This window comes from Apis cerana, linkage group LG1 (assembly GCF_029169275.1).
Source record: "Apis cerana isolate GH-2021 linkage group LG1, AcerK_1.0, whole genome shotgun sequence".
In the NCBI taxonomy this organism is placed as follows: Eukaryota; Metazoa; Arthropoda; class Insecta; order Hymenoptera; family Apidae; genus Apis; species Apis cerana.
The window spans coordinates 3,961,216-3,978,380 of record NC_083852.1 but is presented as its reverse complement, the minus strand read 5'-3'; the positions used below and the strand labels follow the sequence as shown (position 1 = coordinate 3,978,380).

The following is a 17,165-nucleotide window of genomic DNA, read 5'->3' as shown; positions in this document are numbered from 1 at the left end:
AGCAATAATATAAGTTAATTAAATATTATTAAATATTTTTTAATTAATAATCTGTTCATTCATGATTACCTTACTTAAGTTATTCTATTGAATATATGAATTTTAGATAAATATTAAGTTTTTAATTTCTTAATATAAAATAATAATATAAATGCAATTTTGGAATATTTATTTGTTAAACTATAAATATATTCTGTCAAATATTGATTGATATAATGTTTTTTTAACTATATTACATTCATTATATTTAATATTTAAATTATTTCTTTCTAGATACTTTTAATATTACATAAAGAAAAAGTAAAATAATTATAAATAAACACATCCAAAATAATTCGTGAACAATATGCGAAATTATAGATTAATATTTTATAAGAAACAAAAAGTTTCCATTATTAATATTTCTGAAAATACATTTTATTTTTTTTATTTTCTTAAAATTTATTATTTTTTAATAGCCATCTAAAAACATCCTAATAAAAAAATTATATAACATGATATTAGTATATTTAATTATGCACTAAAATAACATTTTAGAATTCACTGTTATTTTTCAAATGTGGAAAGAAAAATTCGACATCTTTTTTCTAAAATATGATTAACTAAAAGACTAGAGTAAAAGTGCAAACATACATCCTATAGACTTTTCAATCATTGTCTTTTTTTTGCTGCTTTTACTGCTTTTGATTTTTGTTTTTCTCCACCAGATAAAAATGATGTTATTACCTCAGACATTTCTGGCATATTATAATTAGTAAAATTATTTAATTGTTCCATTTCCTAAGAAAAATAAAAATAATATTAAAATATAAATTCAACATATATTATATTTACATATATTTTTATTATATATTTTTCATCATTATATAATAAATTTATGTAATTATATGTATAATTGAAATATTTACTAACCTTTCTGGTTTCAGGATCATTCATAATTTTTGGTATAATCATAATTAACAATAATGGTAATATCATCATTAAAACCTACAAAAAATAAAAAAAAAATAAATGTTTTCATTTCTCTTTACAAATCTATAAAATAATAGTAATAATTAAAATAACAACTATACCATTGGATTAAATAAAAAATCTGTTACTCTCCATTGTTCTCTAACTTGAAAATATCGAAATGGTGTTAAAGGTCTCATTTTTAATGGATAAGGAACTTGTATTACTTGTGATGTCTGAATCAAATTAACTTTTCTTGCCCTGAACTTTCCTTTTGAGTTAATTTCTACTCTTATAGGTTCATAAACACAGTTTGGGTTTACAACCTCGATTACATATGATCCTGATGGTACATTAGAAATGACAAATGTTCCATCTTCTCTATAAATGTTAAATGCAAAGTAAAAAATATTAACATTTCTCATATTCCTAACCTATATGAAATTTTAAAAAACAATTATTTTATATTATTTCTATGTCTTTAATTAACTGATTACTTTTTTATGTATAAATAATACTTTTAATCTTTAGCAATTGAAAATATTTAACGCATATTTACCTTAAGAAACCATAGTGTTCTCCACCATTAGCCATGACATGGGTCATTAATTGCCAGCCACTTGGAGCTCCATTTTCCCATGGAAAAACTTTTCCTTCGATAACATATAAATCTGTCGATGCGTCTTCATCATTTTCGGCAATTACATATTTATTGGAGATGTTGACAATAATAAAAAGAAGAAAAATAAAACTTTTATGCATAATCATATTGAATGAGCTTCCACATACAAGAAGTTTAATGTTAAATGTCTAAATATTGCCAGTATAGTAAACTATAGATAATTTTCACTAAATAATAAATTTTTGAAAATTATTCTAAATAATATTTTTAATATTCTTAAAACAGAAAATTTCATTACACATTCCAAAGATTATATTAAATATATTGAAATAAGCAATATATTTGACAAAACAGGATATAAACTATTTAAAGTTGTGTATAATTTATGTTGGTAGTACTGAAGTAACTAGTGAGTACTAAGCGATTTTTCGATCTTCAAACATTGAAAGTGATATTGTTGAAGTGCGTTTGATTGTAAATCTTCAATTAATCTAAATATATATATTTATATTTATATAGTGAAGGAATTCAGAAATAATAAAGATATTAAAATGGATGACAAATTACGTCAAATGGAAGACGAAATGAACAGGTATAAGATAGTTATAAACATATTAGAATCTTTCTAACCTATTTGCACTATTCTTTTATTTTATCGTTTCTTTGTATATATTCACTTCTTTTTACCTTGTAACTAATTATATCATTTACGTTTTTAAAAGTATTGCATCGTTTGTAATTTACATAGTAAATTGTACTATGTGGCTCATTTATTATAAAGCAAATAAATTATTACAAGTTTAGATAAAGGTAATTGTATGATTAAAAATTTATGATTAAAATAGAAATCTTTTTAATTAATTACAAATTTAAACTTATTTTTAGGTTTGAAGCTGAAATTGGTGGTCAATTAGTTACACCAATAGTCAGGCCTGTTATTGGTGCAAACACATATAATCAAGTAGCTAGACAGTTAGAACAACACGAACTTCCAACACCAGTTGTTGCCGCTGCTGCTGCTAGTTTAGCTTTTCCTCCAATGATTGGATTTCCACCTCCACCTCCACCACCACCGCCACCACCTCCACCACCACCAATGCTAATTCCTCAACAAGTAGCAAGACAAGGTTAATGATTACAAAATATTTTATATATTATAAAACTTTTATTAATAGTAAATAGTTTATCAATAAAATATTGTTTCATATAGGTACGGTTCCTTCTATTACAACATATTCATCACCTGCACAGATAAGTAATCCATATTTACCAAATATGGTGGATCCGTGTTTAAGTGCTACTCCAAAAACTTATGAATCTACATCAGCACCAATGATTCATCCAGAAATTATTGAACAGATTATCAATACAAAGATCCCAGAAGATGACAGCAAAAAGAAACCCAAGGTAAAAGGAGTTAGTACTGCAGCAGAGTTAGCAATTAGTCAAGGAAAAGCAAGTTCCATCATGGCTAATGCTAGTGCAGAAGAAACTCATCCAAAGGGTAAAGGGAAAAAAAATAAAAAAATTGTACGAATGGCTGGTGGACAAATATGGGAAGATCCTTCTTTGCTTGAATGGGATGAAGGTTAATTATTTATTTATATCTATATTGTTCATATAATTTATTTTTAAATAAATAATAAATAAATCTTACAATTTTTTTATATTATAGATGATTTCAGAATATTTTGTGGAGATTTAGGCAACGATGTCACAGACGAAATGCTAGTAAGAGTTTTTGGAAAATATCCGAGTTTTCAAAAAGCAAAAGTAGTGAGAGATAAAAGAACAAACAAGACAAAAGGATTTGGATTTGTATCTTTCAAAGATCCCCAAGATTTCATCAAAGCAATGAAAGAAATGAATGGTAAGTTAATAAATAATTCTTTTATTATAATAATTTAGTTATTGATTTTATGAAAAAAAAAAATAAATCATAATTTAGTTTGATAAATGTATTAATATATAACGATTTTCTAAATATTATATAAAAATTATTCATAATTAATAAAATGAAGGAGAATTTTGATATATTAAAGACGTTGAAAAATATTTAAATATTTACAGATAATATTATTATTGTTTTGTGAATATTTTAAAATTTAGAATTGCAATTTATCATGAATGTATTAAAATATAACACTTATTTAAAACTATAAATAATTAAATATTTCGTATACCACAATTATGAGATCAGTATTCCTTTTGAACAGTCATATTTTAAATAGTGAATTCTTATCATTTGCCAAATGGACCCCATCCATATGATATAAAAAGCTGTGGTATTATTGAATATTGTCTTCGAGTACTTCCGTTACGTACTGCAATGCGAGAATTGGAGTGCATTGTAGCTGGTGTCGTAATTTCAATTTTTCCTTGTTCTTGTTGTTGAACAGTACCTTAACATACATATATACCATGTGTATCTATGTTTATACGTCTACGTAATGATATATTATTATTTTATTTCTTGTTTAATATTTTCTTACTGGCATGATTTCCACGAGAACCATGTGGTTTCATATAAAGAACGGAAAAGGGCATGCCACCGGCACTCCAATTACGAGACATAACAACATCCTTCTTCGATAATCTATTTCCAATTTTGGTACCAAATGTTGAAGTTTGATAAAATTTATTTAATGGCGCAGAAGCATCACCCCATGTCTCTATTATTGTATTTGGATCTAAATCTGAAGCCTGTCGTTGAATATTAATTCTACAATCCATAACAACATTATTTTTTAGCATATACAGAGCAATATAAAAATTGAAGGATTATAAAAAATATATAAGAATTACTTCGACATGGATAAATTTTCAGGTATAGTAGGAATATCTTTTTGAACTTCTTGCATTGGTAACCATTCCGTACATTTTCCATTCGTAGAGCACGCTGATGTGACTATGGTATTCAATTCATTTTTCTCTAACGCATTCTTTAAATCAAGTAATGGTACTGCTTGACATATTATCCATAATATGTTCAATATGAAGACAAAGACGATTGCAGCGAACATTTTTTTTTTTTCTTTTCTTTTTTATGTCTCAAATATATTTTTTCGATCGATATATTATATCTCGTGTTCGTTTAATGTTTTCACTTCCGTGAAACGATTCGTTAATACGTAGATACAGCGGTGTGTCGTTTCCTTTGTCGAATTCTGAAAAGTATTGTAAAAATGTGATAAATTTTCAATGTGATAATATATGCAGTACACCGATGATATAAATTTAATCAAAATGTGGATGATATATTCGTTGTTCACATGCCTGAGCTTTGTGACGATCGGATGTGATCGTTATTAGGCTGGTCACAAATTTTCGAATTTGACGACATCCAGTTATGCTGTTTACATTTTCGAAACATTTCTGCAATGGTTACGTACTATTTATACAACATTCCTGCTAAAGTTAGTACGGTGAATAACCAACTTGCCGATTTTAGTGACCATGGAATGAGATTGAGGTGGAGTAGCGACATTGTCGCTCGTTGACAATGAAAGAGAAGCGTGATTTAGAGGATCAAAGGATCTTTTTCAAAAGATTGCTAATTTGTCTTTTTATTTAAGAATTGCTTAGTGTTTTTTATTTTTGTTTGTTATCTTTATTTGTTTGCATTGGCAAAATTGAGGAAAATATGATCTAGAATAATTTTGTAGAAGAAAAATAATTGTTATGAATTTTTTGGTATTCAATTAATTAATAAAATATATAGAATTATAGAATAATAATTTTTGTTTAACTGTATTTTGTTATTATATACGCATAAAGAAAGTGAAAAAATAAATTTAAACTGATTAAAAATTATTAAAAAAGATGAATAGTAAAGATGTATTAATATCTTAAAATTTTACTCTTTGAGAAATTCAATAATTAATCTTCAATATTTTATACTCACATTGCTACAAGTTTTCATATTTATTATATATATAAATGTTTTAATGATTTTCTGTCAAGTTATTACTTTATTAGAAAAGAAAAATATTGAAATTTAAAAGAAAAAAATTTTTTAATTTATTTTTTAATTTTGCTTGAAAAATAATTGAAATATTTATAAATAATTAAGTTTGCATTTTTCATTCTGTATAATGAAAATTTTATATATTATATATTTTAATTCGAAATTTAATATTTTAACGTGTTTCTTGGTTTTTTTAAATATTTCTTATAATATTGTTTATAAAATATAATTTAAAAAATTTTGTTATTAGCAAAGGGAAATGAATTACTCTTTAATATTAATTTCTTTAATTTAATTTTAATTAATATTAATCTTAATTTAATTTAATATTAATTTGCTCTGTAATTTCCGTTCTTTAAAAAAGCTCTTAAGAAATATTAAGTTTAATTAATACGAAATACAATTTTTCTTGTAATTATTTTAATAATTTTAGCTCTAATAATGACAATTTTATTTATTAAAAAGATTATTAAAAAGATTTATTTCTTTTTCATACTTTAATTTCACGATCATCTGAAGAATTCATTTCATGAATTTTAGCTTTATTTTTTATCGATTAAATTTATTTAAATTAAAAAATTTATAATTAATTTTTATTTCAACAAAGTGCAAATATAAAAATGCAATATAATTCTGTGCAAATATTCCTCCAAAAAACTATAATCTAAAATTAAGAAAATTTTTTCTACAAAATAAATTCATTCATAGACAAATAGAAAAAGAAAGAAAGAAAAAAAAAAATAAAAGATTGATCACTTTGATTCTACAAATTTAAATATTCTCTTCAAAAAACAGTATGAGAAAAAAAATTTTCTTCAACTTTACATATTTAATGTAAATATGTTTCTTTAAAAAAAATCTTTTAATTGATAAACGTAAAAGCAAAAAAAAGAAAAAAATAAACTTACCGTGGACACAGCCGTCTGTTCGTTCAGTCGATTTCTTTCGAGTTTAAAGAAATTCGTGGTGTCGGACTGTTCGTATATCGCTCGTGAGTTTGGCGCGCGAATACGGAATCGTTCGAACATCCGTTACCCGTCGGGGTGATTGTGACGGAGTGTGTTGCGACGTCGCTCGTCCCAGTACTCATTCAACAACCCCTACCAGTACCTTTCTTCCCTCTAACCCCTCCCTCTACTTGATCGCAAAGTAGCCAATCAGAATCGCCGTCTTTGGCAGACAACCGATCGTACATCGCGCCTTTTTATTCGTCATCACGATCGTTATTGTGTTGATTACCTCTTCGCGGTGGTCATCGTTGCTTTCACGTCGTTTTCCTCACTTTTTCCGTAAGTTTTTCTTGACAGTTCTTTTTCTATTCTCTTCTTAATATAGCAAATATATTATTCAGAGATTCGTAATTTAAAGAAAATCGGAATAAGTGAATCCTTAGGAAGAATACTAAAATTTGGAGAAATCTATTTTATCGTATAAATTCATTTCTCATTGTACGATATAATACACGATAGAAAGAGATATTTTTTGCTTTACTCTATCTTCCTCGTTGTTATTATTAGCTTTTCTTTTTTTATCTCCATTCTTATTGGTCCCAAATTAATCGATTCACGGTGGTTGGTCGATCGCATTTCTCGTTCACGAGAAATTCTTTCTTCTTCCTCTCTCACATTTTGTTTCGCACGATGGATGAATCAGTGTCGTACACATTCTGATTCGCGATATTCACGGTGGTCACACGGTGGGTGTGAATATAGCGCGAATATTTCAGTCAGATATATTTATTTTACCGGCCGAGGGACCACGACTCGATTACAAAATAAACATATTGTCTCTGAAGCCTCTGTCGTATATTACGGGAGATACCTCCAAGCGCTCGAAACATTGGAAGATTTAGGCTGTTTATTGGATTGAGTAACAAATTTTTGCTCAGATTTTTTTTTTTTTTTTTTTTAGGAAATTTTGCATTATTAGCTTTTCACGAATTGAATGCAATTGTTTGTTTCTATTGAATTTAAATTTTCAAATGTACGATATACACATCCTGAAATTTAATTACACATGGTATGTTACAATGTGATAAAATTTTTTGTTTCTTATTTGATTTTTGAAATAAAGGAATTTAACGAATACGAGTATTATATAATTATAATTTTCATAGTTTTTATTGTGATTAATTATTATTTGAATGAAAAAATATAAATAAGTGGGACAATCAGTAAATTCTTAATATATGAATCATTCAGTTATCCGAACTATTCCCCTACAATAATAAATTGAATGTTATCGTTTCTATGAATAAGAATGAATCAATGATATGTATCACCTTTTTTTTTTATCTTATCCATTATCAATTATTTTTTGGAAAATTTTTTTAATTTCGTTTTAAATTTTTATTTATTTAAAAAGATGATTATTATTATATTCAGAATCACCAGAATCTTTTATAAATCTTTTATATTCTAATTAGAGTTTATAAATTTCTATACAACAGAAACATTTTTGAAACATTAGATCCATTCAGTTTTCACGTATAATTCTACATTGTCTAATTCTATATTGCACAATTACACATATTCACACTTCCCTGTCCACATCTCGTTCTTTCCACTATCTAAAATGTAATATTGCTCGATGATGAGATGATAGAAGGTATTAATGTTCAAATATATCCAACCGAACTTGGCTGGTTTGGAAACTTAAATTAGAACAGTGAGTGATACCACATGCAATACCCTTCAAACATCTGTGCTTGATCACTAGTGGTGAACTATAACTGAACCTCATAAGTGGTGGTTTGAAGTTTTTGGAATTATAAGTATTACCCGATTATTGGATGATTCAATCTCTTTCAAAATATCTATGAACGTGTTATTTCACCTTATAATGAATGAATTCAATGATTGATTTTAATTTACATTAAATAAATTTTTAAAAAATGGACAGTGATAAATTCTAAACGTACAATGTAAAAAACGAGAAGTTAGTGATAAAAGTAATTAGATGTAGATTAAAAAATAATGAATAAAAAAGAGTTTATACTCATACGATAAATATGGATTCGTTTCAATTATCTTAAAATATGTTATAATTTCATATTCGTTTTTTAATTTTTAATACAAAGATTATTGTTTTTTTTTGTTTTATAATATGGTTTTATTATATTACACAATTTTCACGAAATATTTTCTTTTACGTTATAATTAAAATTGCGAAATTATCCTACTTTAAAACTCCTATTAAAATTTCGAAAAATCCTACTTTAAAAACTCCACGAATATGATTTTAATAAATTACATTAAATCAATGAAATTAATTTCTGTTTTTACGAAGAGCCATTAATAATTCAATAATTTGAATTTTAATAAGAATAAATAAGAATATTTATTACGTCGATATATAAATTAATTTTCCTATCGTTTGAATTATTAAAAATAATTTTACAAAATTTCTTCGATCCAAATTTAAATTTATAATATTTTAGATTAATAATTTATATTTTAGTTACAATTTTTGCAATCAAAAGTTATTTTAAAGAAATATCGATCGGTCGATATTAAATCAAATTTATTCAAATTGTTTCCTCTCAATTAATTCTAAGATATTTTCTTTTAAACTATTATCACGTGGTGATGTATGACGTTTTTTAAGATAATTATTCTTGTTAAAGCTTGTCAAACTTCTTTTTCTACGTCGCAATATGATTCTACATTAAAATCTACGAAAAGTTTCTCGATATCAAAACGAGACACCCGGTAGATGCGCCAGAGGCAAGTGGTAAGGCAAGAATTTGATCGGGCACGCAACAAGTAGTTCGAACACACGTATGAGCGAATGAATGAGAAGATTGCTTCCAAGAATTTCGATTTCTTCCATAATTTTCTTCGAAACGTTTTTACAAAAATTTTAAGAGATTTTTTTGCAATGAGTAAAAAAAAAAAAAAAATAATTACACAACTCTGAACTTTGATATTATAAAATAGAGAGCAAACATCGATTTTTATTTTTTATTTATTTCCACTTTTTCTTCTTGTTATTTAATTTGAAAAATCATTATTTCATTCATTTATCCTTCTCTTATTATAGATGTAAAATGTTAAGTCACTGAAATGATGACCGTTTGAACGGATATATGAGTGGATGTTTGAGGTACCTGGTTTGACTTTGATTTTTATCCTTGTCCCAGGTGTAACCTTGCAATCGCTTTGAGTAAGATTACACAGCTGATCGGTGACTTTATATCCTCCTTTTGTTCCTGCACACGTGTAATTTTAATCCTTACTTGAAATATCACTGTATCGGATATCGTATATATCACAAATTAATAATCGTATCGTAATAAAATTTTGTAAAATTTGTATCGAACAACGATATATAAATATGATAAAAAAATTTAACCAATCGAATTACGAGAATCGAGTGGTATGATTTGATAGATAAAAATTTAATAAGGTGAAACAATCACGTCACAAGGAAATTGAAAAATATTTTTCCATATTTTTTCTTTGTAGCATTTAATAATAATAAGTTGAGAAGTATAGATTATGCGTATAGACTATCCATTGTAGAATTCAATGAATTGAACGATATTTCGAGATAATTGGCATGGTATTTTCAATGCTTCTGTAGGTGTGTATTTAGAGATGTATAAAAACTTCAATAATTGATAAATTCGCTTCATTATTCGAGTAGTTTATTTTGTATTAATAATAATAATAATAATAATAATGTTAATTTCCATATCAATAAATACAATTTCAGTAATGATATCTCGAATTTAATTTGTTCGTGAATTTTTCTTTAATTAGAAATTATATTGCATTGGGAAAAATAATTAAGAAGGAGAGATTTCATTTTTAGAAATTGTAACTTGATTATATTTTAAAAGAAGAAGAAAAAAATGTAGAAAAAAAAATGATTTGAAATTTAATTTAAAACGGTTTATTCTTATACCACGTATCATTTTGAATGAAAATCAGAATAAATAATTTATCATTGGTCTCGATATAGTAAGCTAAGAGGTTAACCAATCACGACGAATGACGTATTGGCCATCTTCACGGATGACGTATAGATACGTCAAAGGTGTACTGGTCATCTTCACGGATGACGTACCAGTACGTCAAAGCTTTACTTTCTATTTTAAAGAGAATGATTGACGTATTCTTAAGCCAATTTAGTAACATTCCTATTTTTTCATAGATTGCAATCAATTAATTACTATTAAATGAATATTAAGTATATATATTCTTTTCTTGATCTCTTTTGAAACATTTTTTATAATAATCTTTGAATAAAAAAAATTAATGTTATGATTCACAATGAAATATCAAATGTAACTGTATATGAAATAAGTATTAAAAATTTGCTTGGTGAAATTTTCTTGAAACAAAAAAAAAAATTTCAAACAAAAATAATCGCAGTGACTCCCTGGGTGAGAGATTGCAATATACAAGTTTGATTATTCGAATGAAAATAAGAAAAGATAATAAAATTTTAAATTCATAACAATAGTAATCAAAATATAATTTCAAGTTAATAATTATTAAATTAGGTTATGTATGAAGCATTTTATATTTATTTACTTATTTATTTATTTTTAATTAAAAAAAGGAGAAATAAAGATGAAGAAAAAAAATATCTCTTCTTCCCGTAAGAATAACTTCGATCTAATGAAATTATTTTCTTTCAGGACGATACGTAGGCTCACGACCCATAAAGCTACGAAAGAGTTCGTGGAAACAACGGAATTTAGAGACGGTGCGGAAAAAAGAGAAGGAAAAACAGGCGTTAATTGGTTTATTGACTGGTCGGTGACGTGACGGAGCTCCTTCATTTCTTTTCTTGTTTATACATCATTTAGTTCGGATTCTGCGCTCACACGCGAGTGTTGGTTTTATTCATAAACAATTGTCATTGAAAATGTGCAATTGTACGTAAAGTATTTCTTAGCGAAAATTTGACAACTAGCGAATTGATACAATTTTTTAAGAATTCTATTTCACAGGAGTAGAAACGAGATCGAGCGTTGTTTACAACATAATTGACCACCATGTAAAATTATGTGCAAGTGAATAGAAATAAATTCTTATATATTATATTATCATTGTATTTATGATGAATATGAATTTTTCGTGGTATATTTCATACGAGCAATTTTATTGATTTTACTTTTCCAATTATGACTTTTAAACGTTGAGAAAATTTTAAATCTTTGAATATTTTATATGTCTTATATATATATATTAGATTGAATATATATAATGGTTAGCTTGATATTGTTTAAAAATATTTTTTCAATATAGTATAATAAACTTTCTAATAAAATTTTTAATTAATTTTTTTTTTTAATTTAATTAAAAATTAGCGATGTAATTAAAAAAGTTAATTAAATTTTTCGAATATAAAATATAATATATATATATAAATATATAAATATAAAGAAGGAAAACAAATAACGGAAGAAAGATAGAGATAGGTAAAAATATTGAAATCAATGCCATCTTCAGAATGCCGAAAATTAAATATTAAATTAAAAATTAAATGTAGATAAAAAGGATAAATAATAGGAGAAAAGAGATAGAAATAGGATGAGAATTGATCATTGTCGCTATCTCTTGGATATCAAAAAATATATTTCCAAAAATATTTAACAGATGGCGTTGACAGATAATTCTTACTCTATTTTTATCCTTCTTTTTCTATTTACTCTTCTTGTCTATATTTATGTTTCATTTGCGGCACTCTGAAGATGGCGTTGATTCCCTAATTTTTACCATATCTCTGTCCTTTTCTTTATTTGCCCTCCTTGTCTATACTGTTTTGCAAAATTTACATTCAAGAAATGAGTCAAGATATCTTATTAATTTTATGAATATTTTATTGATTATAAATTTTAATATGATTTATTAAATCCAATTTTTATATATGGTAAGTATAGACATATATATTATACATTTATTTTTATCGAATCATATAATTAACGATAAGTAAGTATGTATAGATACTTGTACATTTCAAACGAATTATTTTAATAAAATATTATACTTTTCATTATTTTATTAATAATTTATTATTTGATATTAATTTAATATTATACGACAAATTACATTTATATGTAATTTATGTAATAATACATACATCATTTCCAATTTTATTGTATACTGCATCGGTAATGTCGAAAACAACACTAAAATGGTAAGGAAGCTCTGAAGCTCCCAGAGACATGGAACAAAAAATGCATTCTTATGTTTTATCATACTAAGCACAGAACAATTTAAATGTTCTACTAACCTCTTCTAACTATCTGTGCATGGAAGATCAGCAGAATATTTTCCATGGATTCGTTATGTTAAGCAACGACAGGATTTTGGAGAATATAGAAGTGAAGACACCTAGCCCTATACCTTCTTCTGCTGGTAGGAATTTTAATCTCTCCTGTTTATATCTATCGCAAATTCTTTTTTCTTTATTTTCGTCTTTCTGTTGACAATTAGATCTAGACTTAATACCCAATTATGATTTTTTGATACAGAATTTAATTACAATTATTAAATGTTTTAATTTCTATTTTTTTTCAAGAAAAAATCTCCAAATAAATAATATTACGTATAAGGTAATCAAGTCTAATGATCGAAAACATCTGTAATTCATTTTCTATTTCCTAACCTATGGCATTTTTCTTTCACGTCATAAGTTGAAAGAATATCGATATTTTTATCGTCGATCACGATGCAATAGCAGTATTTTAATAACGACTTACACAAAACGTAAAGATGAAATGTAAAATAATTAAATTTTAAAAATTTTAATTGACACATGTATACACGTAAGTATTATCTTCGATTACAATTTTTAATAATCCGATATAATTGCGTCAAAATATCGAAAGAAAATCTTAGCTTAACTAAATTTTACGATATTAAAACTTTACGAATTTTTTATCTTTTATATACATTGACGTTAAATCGTCGAAATTAAATTTCATTTCTTCTTATATTATCATAGATGATCTAAAAACGATTTAACGTGAAATTTAAAAATCATTTAAAGAATCTTTAAACAACAAATAAACAGTGAACGTAACGTATCTCTGATAGATCGTTCGATCAACGAAGACGAAGAAAACATCGTGAGGAGCGAGAGCAGTTCCGGAGGTAGTTCCCCGTCTGATCTGAGGAAACGTCTTCAACATCATCCATCGCCGAACGAAGCCGCGCGTCTCGCCAATCGCGTGATTAGCATAAGCCGTCGTCTTTCCCGGAAGCGAGACTATTATTTTCACGGTACGACGAATCGAATCGAGGAGAATATTGAAAGGGAAGAGAGAGAGGAACGGGAAACCGTTTATTCGAAAAGATCGTACAGCGATTTGAAATCGAAAGACGCTCGGACTCGGAGAAGGGCGAAAATTCGGTTGGAGAACGAGAGGAATCGAGCGATGGTCGTTTCGAAACCGAACGAGATATGCCCACCTGATTTGAAGAACGATTCGAACAATGGCCAAAGGTCTGGTAGAAACTCGTTGCTCGACAATAAGATGGAGGGAATCAAGGAGGAGAATTCCGAGCAACAAACGTCGTTCGGTATCGATGTATTGACGAGCGATCCCCAACGTTACTCGCCGTTGTCGTCCAGATTGCCAAGCACCTCTGGTCTGTATCGCAACCAACAAGACGAGGGAAGCAATGATTCGTCAAGATCCAGGGGAAGCGCGTCGTTCCTTCATCTTTATTCCAGCGCCTCTTGCGAGAACTCGCCGAAAAACAGGATCGAGTTGCAACCACTTTCGCCAATTTCAATAAAAAATTCGCCGCAAAACAAGTACAGACCTTGCCGCGGTGTGATCCTGCAGAACCTCAGCTCGGGCAGCGAGGCCGAGTCCGGTTTTGAGGTTATGTCGGACAGGATTGGGATGAAGAAGAAGATCGACCGTCTGATCCCAATCACGCCTCAAGAAACTGAAATTTCACTCCATTTATGCGGCAGTCCGAAAATTCAGAATATGAACAATAGCCCGTTGTCCGTACCTTTATCGTCGAGAAAATCGTCCAATTACGTCCTCGTGAAATCTTCGAGAAACGATTACATGGAAAACATCGTCGCATCTCCCGTCTCTGGCATGAATTATATCGAAAACAAATTTCAACAACAGAGTTTAAACGATCCCCCGACATTCGCGTTGAACATGAGGAAAAACCTGCCGCGCGACAGATCTTTCTACAGAGCACTGGACACGTCGAGGAGCGATTGCAGTCAAGACATGAGAAATAGCGGAGTGGGGAAAAGCGGGGCGGACGAACCGTTGTTCTTCTCGGCGAGAGAGGAGACGATTCGCGATTACAATAGAGAGCGCTTCGAAACGAAACCGTTGCGCGAAACTTCGTTCTACCCCATCTCCCCCCGCGTTCTGCCGAATCCCGAAACTTCGAGAAACGTGACGTCATACGACGTGATCAACATCGAGCAAAATTTCGCGGTCGATGTGAACACGAAGAAAAATTGTGACATTGTTTTCGCCGATCAAACGGAAATATCCACGAATCAATACGTCGATCCTACGAATTCCAATCCCTGCGTTAATCAGACTTTCGTTTTAACTCCGCGAACTATACGATCACCGGAAATAATATTGAAAAGTCCAATAACGTACGAAAATTCTTTAGACGCGAACAAGTCAGAATTTTACCCGTCCAATATCACGAATACGATAGCTCTCAAGGAAGCGATATCGAAACGTATATTGAACTACGAGAGCAATAACGAGAATAAAAATTCTCAATTGCAAAACATCATGCTCCCGCCGGAATTCAAGATTTGTGGTTCGAGCGAGATTCAGAGCAGAACATCGTCGTTCACGGAATTTTTCGCGGGCGACTCGACCAAATCGCGGGAGAATATATTCTCCCCGGAATTCATGAGAAACAACAAGGAAACGCGTATCCTGGACGAGGATAAGGTTAACAGCGATCAAGAATTCGTGAACGTTCCCACTCTCGTCCTGAACTCGCAAGAGGTGTCCTTCTCCACGTCGCCCGCCAGCAAAATTTGCTCCGACAGACATTTGGACACGGACACGTTGATCATGGCACTGTCAAACGCGTCCCTGGACCAGAAAGCGACTAAGGACGTTTCGGAAAACACGTGCAGCGAGTCTTGCCCGGACAGCAAAACGATCTCTCGGCCGGACTCGTTCGACAATTTACAGATGGATACCAATGCCGAATCGAGATTGAAGTCCGATGAGAGCCACACGAAACTCATAACGTCGAGGACGTCTTGCAGATCCTCGTTCCTCAGCATAAGATCCAAGATACCCGTGAAAATTCCCACGGATAGAAGTAGAATGTCATTGACGAGCAAATATAGCGAGAGCGAGAAACGAACGTTCAGCCAGAGAACAAATTTGAACGATTCGAGCAGACAAACGTTCGGCAGTAACACGTCGTCGCCCGAAGGTTATCGATACGAGTCTGAGAGAAGCAACGAGACGTGCAAATCGCACGAGAGCTCTCCATACGCGAAAAGTTACGAGGATATTAGGAACAGTGGCGAGGTTACGTATAGACGCGTGAACACGACGGATACGATGGAGCAAGAGAAATATTCTGATTCGAATTATGCGAAAAGTGAAAGGGAGAAAGGGAGATTGGAAGATGTGGAAAAATCGACTTTGACGTTGGAAGCTGTTCCATCCAAAACTTGTTTATCTTTGCCGTGCGAGGTAAGCAAGGAAAATAAAGAGGGAAAAGAAGGGGATCAGAATGCATTCGTGAAATCTAATGTTAATCGTGTGACGAGGAGTGACGGATTCAGACTGAGCGATTCCGCGGAGAACTCGAGAAAGTCTGAAAAGAGCGGCAAATCAAAATGCGTGGAGGACATTTCTTCGAACGACGACTCGGATAGTTCGTCGTCGCGTGATTACAGTGTTCAAAAATCGGTTAAAGGGATCGAGGTGTACGAGGAATCTTTCGTTCCATCAAGAATCGGTCCCTCAGACTCGTCGACAAGTTATCGAAACAAGCACGTGAACGTTTACGAGGGAGAAATTTTCGAGAAGATAGTGGAGAATAGGAAGCCGCCGAATTTGTTCGAGAATCAGATAGGGGACGGTGGCCATGAGATACTTATGGAAGATCCGAATAAATTGAAATACGAATCGTTGAACGCCTCGCCGGACGACGAGGAAGTGATCAAAACGGAGATAAATATCGAGAGGGAAAATTACAAGCCGCAACGATTTTCTTTGGAAAAATTGGCAGCCGAACAGTTCCGAAGAACCATGAATTCGGAACAGACAAAAATCATCCAATCGGACACCGCCACGTTCTTCCCGACCGATAAATTTTGCGAGATGCCACAATTCATTCTCTCGTGTTCCTCCTCGACGCCTAAACTGCGCCACGACAAGTCGAAAGAGTCGCCACGTTTCAAGAAGAAGAGCCAGGACAGATTCCCTTTCACGATTTCGGAAAAAACCAGCATCGCCTCGATGAAATTCAAGGTCCCCGGCCGACTCGGCAATTTGGACGAGGACGCGGAGAACAAAGGCTATACACTGGACATGCATCCAAGCATAACTAGATTGGCAGGCTCTGGATTCGAGGATTCACCTACGGAGATAATCAGTTACGTGGCACAGACCGAATTGGAGAATCGTTACGGTAA

At 30.2% G+C, this 17,165-nt stretch overlaps 3 protein-coding genes across 6 annotated transcripts; 1 reads left to right on the top strand and 2 right to left on the bottom strand.

The window, feature by feature from the left end:
• Positions 1-152: 152 nt before the first annotated feature.
• Positions 153-1,983, bottom strand: LOC107994711 (ER membrane protein complex subunit 7). The gene is made up of 4 exons (XM_017051734.3): positions 1,511-1,983; positions 1,074-1,332; positions 913-987; positions 153-780 (listed from the first exon to the last, which is right to left on the bottom strand). The coding sequence occupies exons 1-4, from the start codon at positions 1,717-1,719 to the stop codon at positions 652-654; spliced, it is 672 nt and encodes a 223-aa protein (XP_016907223.1). The 5' UTR covers positions 1,720-1,983; the 3' UTR covers positions 153-651.
• On the top strand, positions 1,963-11,595 carry LOC107994996 (RNA-binding protein 42). 3 transcript variants are annotated; one of them, XR_001765444.3, is made up of 6 exons: positions 1,988-2,165; positions 2,459-2,700; positions 2,784-3,161; positions 3,249-3,443; positions 11,188-11,427; positions 11,503-11,595. XR_001765444.3 is itself a non-coding variant. In XM_028665283.2 (6 exons), exons 3-6 carry the CDS (start codon positions 2,613-2,615, stop codon positions 11,310-11,312), a joined length of 786 nt encoding a protein of 261 aa, XP_028521084.1. In that variant the 5' UTR covers positions 2,018-2,165; positions 2,296-2,383; positions 2,459-2,612; the 3' UTR covers positions 11,313-11,595. The 3 variants fall into 3 exon arrangements, 2 of the variants coding, with proteins under 2 accessions (XP_016907699.1, XP_028521084.1); XM_028665283.2 differs by adding an exon at positions 2,296-2,383 and having other exon boundaries at positions 2,018-2,165; positions 11,188-11,595; XM_017052210.3 differs by having other exon boundaries at positions 1,963-2,165; positions 11,188-11,595.
• LOC107994997 (uncharacterized) lies at positions 3,184-11,188 on the bottom strand. Of its 2 annotated transcripts, none has more exons than XM_062077635.1 (5): positions 6,449-11,188; positions 4,850-4,948; positions 4,379-4,740; positions 4,066-4,295; positions 3,184-3,975 (listed from the first exon to the last, which is right to left on the bottom strand). In XM_062077635.1, the coding sequence occupies exons 3-5, from the start codon at positions 4,594-4,596 to the stop codon at positions 3,815-3,817; spliced, it is 609 nt and encodes a 202-aa protein (XP_061933619.1). In that variant the 5' UTR covers positions 4,597-4,740; positions 4,850-4,948; positions 6,449-11,188; the 3' UTR covers positions 3,184-3,814. The 2 variants fall into 2 exon arrangements, with proteins under 2 accessions (XP_061933619.1, XP_016907701.1); XM_017052212.3 differs by lacking the exon at positions 4,850-4,948 and having other exon boundaries at positions 6,449-7,539; positions 7,822-8,431.
• Positions 11,596-17,165: the final 5,570 nt, after the last annotated feature.